The sequence below is a fragment of the Papaver somniferum genome, chromosome 4, assembly GCF_003573695.1.
Source record: "Papaver somniferum cultivar HN1 chromosome 4, ASM357369v1, whole genome shotgun sequence".
NCBI lineage: Eukaryota > Viridiplantae > Streptophyta > Magnoliopsida > Ranunculales > Papaveraceae > Papaver > Papaver somniferum.
This window is the reverse complement of record NC_039361.1, coordinates 103123656-103134705: the sequence shown is the minus strand read 5'-3', so window position 1 is coordinate 103134705 and position 11050 is coordinate 103123656. Positions and strand designations below refer to the sequence as shown.

Below are 11050 nucleotides of genomic sequence, written 5' to 3'. Positions count from 1 at the left end.
GCCATTGAACCGAAGAATAACCATATGAAACAGATCCAGCGATCCAGATTACGTCCCAGAAGACTCGGACTATTTTGACAGCGAAGATCAAAAACCAAAGCGAAACTCAACCAACAATGAACATCGTCGTGCAATGGAGGACCTGCGTGCTGAAATGATGGCGAAGATCAAGCAACTAAAATCCAAGCAAGGAAGGGGAATACTAGAAGAGGTGATGAGAGAAGCTAACACCACACCACTGACCCCATACCTGGACAAAGCACTTATCCTTCAGAAGTTCCCTGTCCCAGCGTTCGAATGTTATGATGGGTCCAGAGATCCCGCAACACGCCTTCGCTATTACAATCGTATCTTAGCCCGATGTTAACAAGACGATGCAGTCCTCTGCAGGTACTTTCCTTCGAGTCTAAAGGCATCAACACTATCTTGGTTCGACAACCTACCTCCCAACTCCATAAACTCCTATGACCAACTCGCTGAGAAGTTCTTAGAAACTTACATGTACAACAAGGATGTCAACGCAGGAATGGATAAGCTCTTCTCGCTGGAAACTGCTTACAAGGAGACGATCAGGGAGTATACCGACAGATGACACAGGATTTGCCAAGCCATCGAAAATGTAGATCCAGTGGTCAGCATCAACTGTTACAAATGGGGACTGGATAGAATGAGCCCATTATTTGTGGAGATTCATGGAAGTGTTCCTAAGACAGAAGGAGACCTTCGAGTAATCATTGAAAAGCACGCCAGGCTAGAAGAGATCTAGAAGGAGAACCCTATGGCCCAAGCTCAAAGATATCATCGGACTAATTCCATAGAACAAGCCAGCGGATCAAAGAGAGGCGGTTCAGATGAACGTCCTAATGATGATAACAAAGGATGAAGGGACGACCGTTGACGTGACGAGCGTAAGTTCGAAGATCAAGTCTTCACGAAGCTGAACATAAACTACACCCGCATCCCAAGGGAGATCAAAGGCACGAAAAAGCTTGAGTGTCCATGGTTGATGAGTGCCAAATATTGTATATATTTATCCCTTTTTGTTGGCATTTTAACTCATCTTTTATGCATTAATTCTACATTTTATCCCATATTCTGTATTTTCATTGTTTTCAAGAATAAATATTTTTATTAATTAATTTTGCATTTTTAGGTAATAAATAAAGTTCAGATGAGTCGCGGAGCGAAAAGAGCAGAAAAGTAGTGAAAAGCCGGGAGAAATTACGCAAGGAAGCCGCGAAGAATGGTGCGCACAACCTCATTTTCTACACACAAAAGCGCCTCCGTTCTCAGCCATCAGATCATTTCTCAGAAGCATCCGACGGTCGCTCCTTCATAGAGCATCAAATTCTGAAGTCTATGCCGAGCACCACAGCGCTGAAATTCCAAGCCTTCAGATTAGATGGTAGTTGAATCCAACGGTCGCTCCCTTGCTGTGCATCGAAGTTTGATATCTCCGCCTCACACTACAATACCTAACTCCATCAAGTACCGTTCATTTTGTTGTATCATATAATCCAACGGTCGCTCATCGCTTGACTCCGCATCACCGTCCGATCTACCTACCATCTTCGCATCTCGCAGCTCAGAGTCACAGAACATCAAGACTCGATGCAGCCGCCTCACACCCTATCACCCGAACCCATCCACCTAACCAAACAACCCCTTCTCTCCCAACCAGTCGAGCCACTTTCTTCTCCACCGTACCTCTCTGCAGAACCACCTCCTTCCCTGCCGCACCACCATCATCACCACCACTCCCTGACGCCACCAAACACCACCATCTCTTCTCAAATCATCATACACACTCGACCCATCACCTATATCACGTTCTAATCTCTATCAAACAACTAATTTCGCCCATTCTCTCACCACTGAACCCTAAGAGTGAGTTGGTGAAATTAGTTGATGATATAGATCAATTGGAGGTATGGGAAGCAAGAGAAGATGACAAGGAAGATTGGGTCGAAGCTATTGAGTGCTATCAGTGATTAGGTAAAACCTAATTTCAATTTTCACCAAACCCTAGTTCACTGTTTTGGGGGAAAAAGATATTGTGTATAAATTAGGTTGATTGGTGTGTAATAGAGACATGCTTGGAGTAGCCAACATCCAGGACTTTCATGTCCTGTTAAATATTCATGTTTCACTGTTAAATGTGCTTATGTGCTTATGTTATTCACTGTTAATTTCTTGCTTTGTTCTGTTAAATGTTAAATGTACTGTTAATTCTTTTCACTGTTAAATGTTCACTGTTATGTTCACTGATTATGTTAAACTTGCTAAATTTGCTGTTAAACTTGCTGTTAGTTAAATGTTAAATTTTACCAATAGGTTTGATGTTTGTTAATGTTCCTGTCATGTTTGTTTGCTATCACAATTGATGGAATGCTAGGCTAGATTTCTGTGAAGCAATGTGTTGATTGTGCAATGGAAGAAATCAGTGCTCATAGCAAGCTGATTTTCTTACCATTCCTTTTGTATGCTTAGGTTGCAGTGTTGATTGTGCATTGGGAGAAACTAGTGCTTATAGCAAGCTAGTTCTCTTCCCATTCTTTTAGTATACCTCCTGAATGCCTTAGCCTAGCCTTGCTTCATTTCAGCTTCACCACAACCCTGCCCTTGGCCTTAGGCCTTGGTTCATCTTGTTTTGTTTTGTTTTTGTTCATCCTGTTGTTGCTGTTTAGTTTTTCCATTGCTTTTGCTCTGTTGCTTCTCTTATTCCATCTTCCCTGCAACTCTCTTGTTTTGCTTTCCTTTCCATTGCTTGTGCATTCTTTTGCTGCTTTTCTGCAGTTCCTGCTGCCTATTCCTGCCACTTCTGCTGCTGCATTGCTACTTCATTTCTTGACTGCTTGAGCAGCTGCAGCTGCTGCTGCAACTTTGTTTGCTGCTGCATTCCTTTCTAGTGCTACTGTATTGCTTTCCTGTGCACTGCTTGTGCAGCTGCTGCTGCAACTCATCTGCAGCTGCTGTGCAGCACTTGTGCTGCTGCCTTCCCTGCTGTTGCTGCTGCCAAGCTACTACCTGGTGCTGCCACTCCACTTCCCCTGCCAAGCCAAGTCCAGTTCCTGCAGCCAAGCTCAGATCCCATCCAACTGAGCCCAAGTTCAAATCAGTGAGGCCCAAAGGCCCAGATCCTTAACTGAAACAAAAGCCCAAGGTTTAGTTCACTGAGGCCCATTTCATTAAAACCAAAGCCCAGTTCACAACAAAAGACACTGAGCCCAATTCACAAGTGAACTATTGAGCCCAAGTTCAGGCCAAAGCCCATTTAGACTTCAAAGATAACTGAGCCCAAGCTCAGTTCATTTTACTGTTAACAAACCCACTAAGCCCAATTCATTCAAAGGGCATTCAAACCCATTAGTATTCAAAGCCCAATTTAAGCCAAAAGGCTTCATAGCCCAATAGCAAACTAGGAACCCAATTAGCTAAAACACTTCCAAAACACACCCGATCTCTGTGGATCGACCCGTACTTGCACGAGCTACAACCGACGACCGTGCACTTGCGGTATTACTGTAGGCCCGTCTTTATTGCTTCATTTTATATACACCTTTCGGGGCCCTGCCAAGTTTTTGGCGCCGCTGCCGGGGATTGGTGCTGTGTTTTATCTGTGTTTTTCTTAGCTATTTTGTACTTCATTTCATAGCATTTGCATCTGCATCTGCTTCATTTCATTTGCTGTTGGACCTGCTGATTCTGAACCTGTTTTTCCTCTGCTGGGACGCCACCAAGGAAAAGAACCAAAACCCAACTGGGTTTTTGCAACAATATCAGAGCAGCTGGGCTGTGCTAAAAAGGTAAGCCTAAACCCATTCATTGAGAGAACCCAACCTGTGGGCTTCCAATTTTTTTTAACTGTGGGCTTGTAATAATTAACCCAATTTTTTGGGCTTTTTATTTTTCTATTTTGGGTTTGTAATAATTTATTTTTGGGCTTGTTTGTTTAATTTGTGGGCTTGTATTTATTTTGTGTGGGCTTGTTTAAATTCTTCCATTGGACTTGTATTTTGGACTCTGGGTTTAAACCCAGCTAAGCTTATAACTGATTGTGGACTTGAAAAGTGGACCGCGAAACCAAAGTTTTAAAACAAACGTCGGGCCTTAACCAACTGGGCCAAATTAAACTTTCAAAATTAAAACTTGGATTTTCGTAGGCCGCAGCCTTCCTTCCACTTCATTAGAGGCTTGCACAGTGGGCTTGCTCCCATTTCAAAAAACCAAATTTTATTTTCTTAATTTTATTTTTAAAAACAAAAAAAAAAATTTAAATTTTCTTTTGCTCCCATTTTAAACCAAATTTTTTACTCCCATTTTAAACCAAATTTTCTTTTTCAAAAATTTTCCCATAAACCAAATTTTTAAAATTTTCCCATTTAAAACCAAATAGTGGGCTTTGTGTCATTTCAAAATGGACCAACCTCGTGCTCTCCATGAATACATGTATCCATCAATACAAATTCCATTATCATGTATTGTCTTACCTCAAACCAATAACCCTTTTAAAATAAATGCAAACATGATACAAATACTTCCTATATTTCGAGGGTTCGATTCTGAGAACCCCTATACTCATGTGAGGGAGTTTGAACAAATTTGTCGGACTATGCAACCTGATCATTTGTCCGAAGACTCTCTGAAATTGCGTTTGTTTACATTTTCTTTAAAAGAAAGGGCCAAAACATGGTTTTACGGTTTGAGACCACAATCAATCACCACTTGGGAACAGCTCACTAATCAATTTTTCCAAAATTTTTTTCCACACCATAGGACCATCGCTATTCGTCAAAATATCAATTGTTTTGTCCAATTAGATGAGGAAACTGTTTTTCACTATTTCGAACGTTTTAATGATTTGTTGAGTGAATGTCCGCACCATGGAATTGAGAAGTGGAGACTTGTCGTCATCCTCTATGAGGGACTAGACTTTAAATCTCGAACCATGGTTGAATCTATGTGTAATGGTGAGTTTATTGATAAATCTGTGGATGATGCATGGAATTTTTTAGCCGAGATTGCAGAAAAAACCCATCAATGGGAATCCATTAGGGAAACAGGAACAACACCACATGATATGAGTCATCCCCATGAATTAGAGTTTTATTCTTGTAATAGCTCCGACCTTAGGATTGAAAATTATCCTAGTTTGCAAAATTCCTATCATGATGATGATGATGATTATGATGTTATGTTAGAAGAACATGTCTATACTGAAAATGTTATGGAACCTTTGGGTTCAAATACATTAGGCTTCTCTGCCCCGACCTTAATGCATGATATTTCTTCTAGTATTCCATGTGATGTTTCCCCTGATGTGCCGATACACGAGAATAAATCTGTTGATGATGTTGATAATTCTGATTGTAATCTTGCCAATGTGATTGATGATTGTGAGCATGATGTGACATGTGTAGATGATTTAGAAGATTTTGATTTGATTGATAATGATATGCCTATTCTCCTACATGAGTCACAATCTGTTGGCCTTCCACCCAACCTAGATTTGGTTTGTACCAACATTGTAAAACCAATTTTTCTGAAAATGCCTAATCTAGGATTGGAACTGTGTGCTTCCCAAGTCCTCTTGGACTATTTTGCTTCAAAATATAACACTTTTAAAGAGCCACAGTTGGAAATTTCATCTTTGCCCATCCCGAAAACAGTCCATTATGAGTTAGACCTTTTGAATCCTGAACCCTTAAAATTAAAAGATTTTGTGCTTAAAAGTAAACCTGTTGAAAAATTTTGGTTTAGGGGTGATTCATTCGGTTTTTCACTCGCATTCCCATTTAAGTCCAATTTTAGTGTTTTGAATCTTCCTTTGTCTCTACACTTTGTCTTGTGGGTTGATCCTCAACTCTTTAGATTGTTAGTGTATGGTGAATTTTTTTGTATATAATCCAGTAGATAAAAATTTCTTAAAAACCCTTTTGTTCCTTTTGTATATACTTTGCTAATCCAATATGATCTCGGCTGAAATATGTTGGATTTTTGCCTTGAATAACGGAGTTTTAATTCTGCTTTCACCGTACAATCGAGTATTCTCTTTCCTTTTACTCTACTCAGCATGTCCCTTTCCATATGTTGCATTTTAATCTTTTCCATATTTTGAAACATTGAGGACAATGTTTAGTTTAGGTTTGGGGGTATAGAGTAGATACCATGATAATTTGCCATAATTGAAAACAAACTCCTTCTTCTTTTTGAAAAAAAAAAAAAAATTTAATTGAAAAATCAAAAATTCAAAAAAAATTAAAAAATGAAAAAAAATCATAAAAATGGAGCTCATTTACCTCGAAATGTTGACTCTTGTGCAAATATGTATTTTTATTAGGAGTCTTAGTCTAGATATTTAGGCACCCTGATTCTAGCACAATTCACATAGTGATAAGAAATTTGCACGCGCACGATCTACCAATACATGTATAGCCTCGATCTTCAAGGTGTTGGATAGGAAGTTACGATTGCCAATCACTTTAGAATACTGAACGAAACTTGACTAGCTTGTTCTTTGGTTGGTTGGGATAGAAGATGGAGGTTACATTAAGAAAGACAACCATCGAATTTAACTGGGTGCATCAAAAAGGGCTACCTCTTGCAAAGTGTCATGTAATTTTTGTTTCCTTTTGTACATATATCAAAAATGTATCTGTTAAAAAAAAAAAAAAAAAAAAAAAAAAAAAAAAAAAAAACGATGTATATATTCAGAAAAAAATATCAGAAAAATACAAAAAAATCAAGTATTTATCAATTCCATCATCTCTTGTTCCAAAAATAAAAAGAGATTTCAATATAAATAAGAGTCATGTAAATAGTCATCTTTTGTTGTTTTTTGTAATAAGCAAGGAGGGTGTATGCCATTGATGTACAACGCGAGAATTGTGAAATACCTCCAACTCATTCACAATTCTCGTAAAGTCCGGACAGCTAGCTAGATTTCGACCTCAGTTCTTAGCCTGAGAAACTATCTCTTGGTGATTAGTAGTCATGACTTCAGATCTTTCTTTACACATGTGTAGATACACTTTACACTCTTATCACATGTCTTTATTTGTTATCAGTGCTAGGATTGTGCCTTCGATAGCTAGATTGACATCTCCATTTTGCTGTGAGCTTAACTGTTTTGCACATGTCACTTTGATGGAATCTGAGCTTATATTTTGTCCTTAGGTTTTGTAGGCACACCTCTGGTAAACCTTCACGAGACTTCAACTCGTCCACTAGGGACACTTAGTGGTTTAAAAGGCTTAGTGCATACGCTAAATGCATTCGAGAGACCAGCGACAGTGGTATAGTTAGGATTTCCTTAGTTTGTTTTACTTGAGGACAAGTAAAATTCAGGTTTGGGGGTATTTGATGAGTGCCAAATATTGTATATATTTATCCCTTTTTGTTGGCATTTTAACTCATCTTTTATGCATTAATTCTACATTTTATCCCATATTCTGTATTTTCATTGTTTTCAAGAATAAATATTTTTATTAATTAATTTTGCATTTTTAGGTAATAAATAAAGTTCGGATGAGTCGCGGAGCGAAAAGAGCAGAAAAGTAGTGAAAAGCCGGGAGAAATTACGCAAGGAAGCCGCGAAGAATGGTGCGCACAACCTCATTTTCTACACACAAAAGCGCCTCCGTTCTCAGCCATCAGATCATTTCTCAGAAGCATCCGACGGTCGCTCCTTCATAGAGCATCAAATCTGAAGTCTCTGCCGAGCACCACAGCGCTGAAATTCCAAGCCTTCAGATTAGATGGTAGTTGAATCCAACGGTCGCTCCCTTGCTGTGCATCAAGTTTGATATCTCCGCCTACACTACAGTACCTAACTCCATCAAGTACCGTTCATTTTTTGTATCATATAATCCAACGGTCGCTCATCGCTTGACTCCGCATCACCGTCCGATCTACCTACCATCTTCGCATCTCGCAGCTCAGAGTCACAGAACATCAAGACTCGATGCAGCCGCCTCACACCCTATCACCCGAACCCATCCACCTAACCAAACAACCCCTCTCCCAACCAGTCGAGCCACTTTCTTCTCCACCGTACCTCTCTGCAGAACCACCTCCTTCCCTGCCGCACCACCATCATCACCACCACTCCCTGACGCCACCAAACACCACCATCTCTTCTCAAATCATCATACACACTCGACCCATCACCTATATCACGTTCTAATCTCTATCAAACAACTAATTTCGCCCATTCTCTCACCACTGAACCCTAAGAGTGAGTTGGTGAAATTAGTTGATGATATAGATCAATTGGAGGTATGGGAAGCAAGAGAAGATGACAAGGAAGATTGGGTCGAAGCTATTGAGTGCTATCAGTGATTAGGTAAAACCTAATTTCAATTTTCACCAAACCCTAGTTCACTGTTTTGGGGGAAAAAGATATTGTGTATAAATTAGGTTGATTGGTGTGTAATAGAGACATGCTTGGAGTAGCCAACATCCAGGACTTTCATGTCCTGTTAAATATTCATGTTTCACTGTTAAATGTGCTTATGTGCTTATGTTATTCACTGTTAATTTCTTGCTTTGTTCTGTTAAATGTTAAATGTACTGTTAATTCTTTTCACTGTTAAATGTTCACTGTTATGTTCACTGATTATGTTAAACTTGCTAAATTTGCTGTTAAACTTGCTGTTAGTTAAATGTTAAATTTTACCAATAGGTTTGATGTTTGTTAATGTTCCTGTCATGTTTGTTTGCTATCACAATTGATGGAATGCTAGGCTAGATTTCTGTGAAGCAATGTGTTGATTGTGCAATGGAAGAAATCAGTGCTCATAGCAAGCTGATTTTCTTACCATTCCTTTTGTATGCTTAGGTTGCAGTGTTGATTGTGCATTGGGAGAAACTAGTGCTTATAGCAAGCTAGTTCTCTTCCCATTCTTTTAGTATACCTCCTGAATGCCTTAGCCTAGCCTTGCTTCATTTCAGCTTCACCACAACCCTGCCCTTGGCCTTAGGCCTTGGTTCATCTTGTTTTGTTTTGTTTTTGTTCATCCTGTTGTTGCTGTTTAGTTTTTCCATTGCTTTTGCTCTGTTGCTTCTCTTATTCCATCTGCCCTGCAACTCTCTTGTTTTGCTTTCCTTTCCATTGCTTGTGCATTCTTTTGCTGCTTTTCTGCAGTTCCTGCTGCCTATTCCTGCCACTTCTGCTGCTGCATTGCTACTTCATTTCTTGACTGCTTGAGCAGCTGCAGCTGCTGCTGCAACTTTGTTTGCTGCTGCATTCCTTTCTAGTGCTACTGTATTGCTTTCCTGTGCACTGCTTGTGCAGCTGCTGCTGCAACTCATCTGCAGCTGCTGTGCAGCACTTGTGCTGCTGCCTTCCCTGCTGTTGCTGCTGCCAAGCTACTACCTGGTGCTGCCACTCCACTTCCCCTGCCAAGCCAAGTCCAGTTCCTGCAGCCAAGCTCAGATCCCATCCAACTGAGCCCAAGTTCAAATCAGTGAGGCCCAAAGGCCCAGATCCTTAACTGAAACAAAAGCCCAAGGTTTAGTTCACTGAGGCCCATTTCATTAAAACCAAAGCCCAGTTCACAACAAAAGACACTGAGCCCAATTCACAAGTGAACTATTGAGCCCAAGTTCAGGCCAAAGCCCATTTAGACTTCAAAGATAACTGAGCCCAAGCTCAGTTCATTTTACTGTTAACAAACCCACTAAGCCCAATTCATTCAAAGGGCATTCAAACCCATTAGTATTCAAAGCCCAATTTAAGCCAAAAGGCTTCATAGCCCAATAGCAAACTAGGAACCCAATTAGCTAAAACACTTCCAAAACACACCCGATCTCTGTGGATCGACCCGTACTTGCACGAGCTACAACCGACGACCGTGCACTTGCGGTATTACTGTAGGCCCGTCTTTATTGCTTCATTTTATATACACCTTTCGGGGCCCTGCCAATGGTCCAAAGGGAAGCAGCCCCTAGGTCCGAGAAATCAAGAGACTGCTGCGAATATCACTATTTCAACGTCCACCAGACCGAGAAATGCAAGAATCTCAAGATAATGATCCAAAAGTTGATTGACGCAGGTGACCTCAAGCAGTACATATAGAAGGAAGATAACGAAGATAGGGCCAAGCGAAGCAAGCAAGTTCAACTGCCAGAGGGAAACCGAACACTCAACACCTTCTCATGTTCTGAAGATACATGACCCTCGCTGACAGCACAAATAGGGAAAATGTTAAGGAAACAATTCGAAGACTATTGTGAACTATACAAGATCGAGGGGGTAGAAGTGGACGAACACGAGATGAACGCACTTGTAACCTTCGATGCAGAAGACATCGAGGAAGATATGGAAGATCACAACGATCCCTTGGTCCTTACCTTACCAGTGGCAGGGTGCAATACCAAGAAGATCCTCATTGATGGAGGGAGTTCGGTTAACGTTCTATTCTACGACACATTCAAGCGAATGGAGCTTAACGATGAGCAACTGATGTCTTCGTATTATACGATTTACGGTTTCAATGGGGCACCTACAAAGTCGTTAGGAGACATTGTTTTGCAAGTGGACGCAGGACCAATGAAATTTGACACTCGTTTCAGTGTGGTGTACGCTCCTTCCCCCTATGACGCCATCATTGGCCGAAGATGGGTGCACCAGCTCAAGGGAGTAGCAGCGACCTATCAGTACCTTAGATTTCCAACACCCGAAGGGGTAATGTAAACAAAGGGAGATCAGTTCACCGCTCAGGCATGCCAGGCTCTACAAAATCAGCTCAATAACGAACAAGATGAGTAGCGAAAATACCGAAGAGCCCGAAACAAAGAGGCTGCGAAGGAGAAGGCAATTGATCTTTATCTCGAAGAAGTTTTCTGGAAGGAATCTGACGAAGGAGAGCATCGTTCTAAACGCTGAGGCAAGTAATTCGATGGCTAAGGAATCTGAAGAGCCTGCCAAATAGAAATTAAATAATTTCCCTCTCCTAGGGGAACCGAAGCCTACGTTCACACCTTTAGAACCCGTGAAGGAGATTAATATAGGGATCAAATAAAATCCGAAGATGATCAAGATAGGAAC

At 40.6% G+C, this 11050-nt stretch overlaps 1 protein-coding gene across 1 annotated transcript; it reads left to right on the top strand.

Moving 5' to 3' along the window:
* Nucleotides 1-10204: 10204 nt before the first annotated feature.
* Nucleotides 10205-10696, top strand: LOC113272897. The gene has a single exon (XM_026522686.1). It carries the CDS (start codon nt 10205-10207, stop codon nt 10694-10696), a length of 492 nt encoding a protein of 163 aa, XP_026378471.1.
* The last annotated feature ends 354 nt before the right edge of the window (nt 10697-11050 follow it).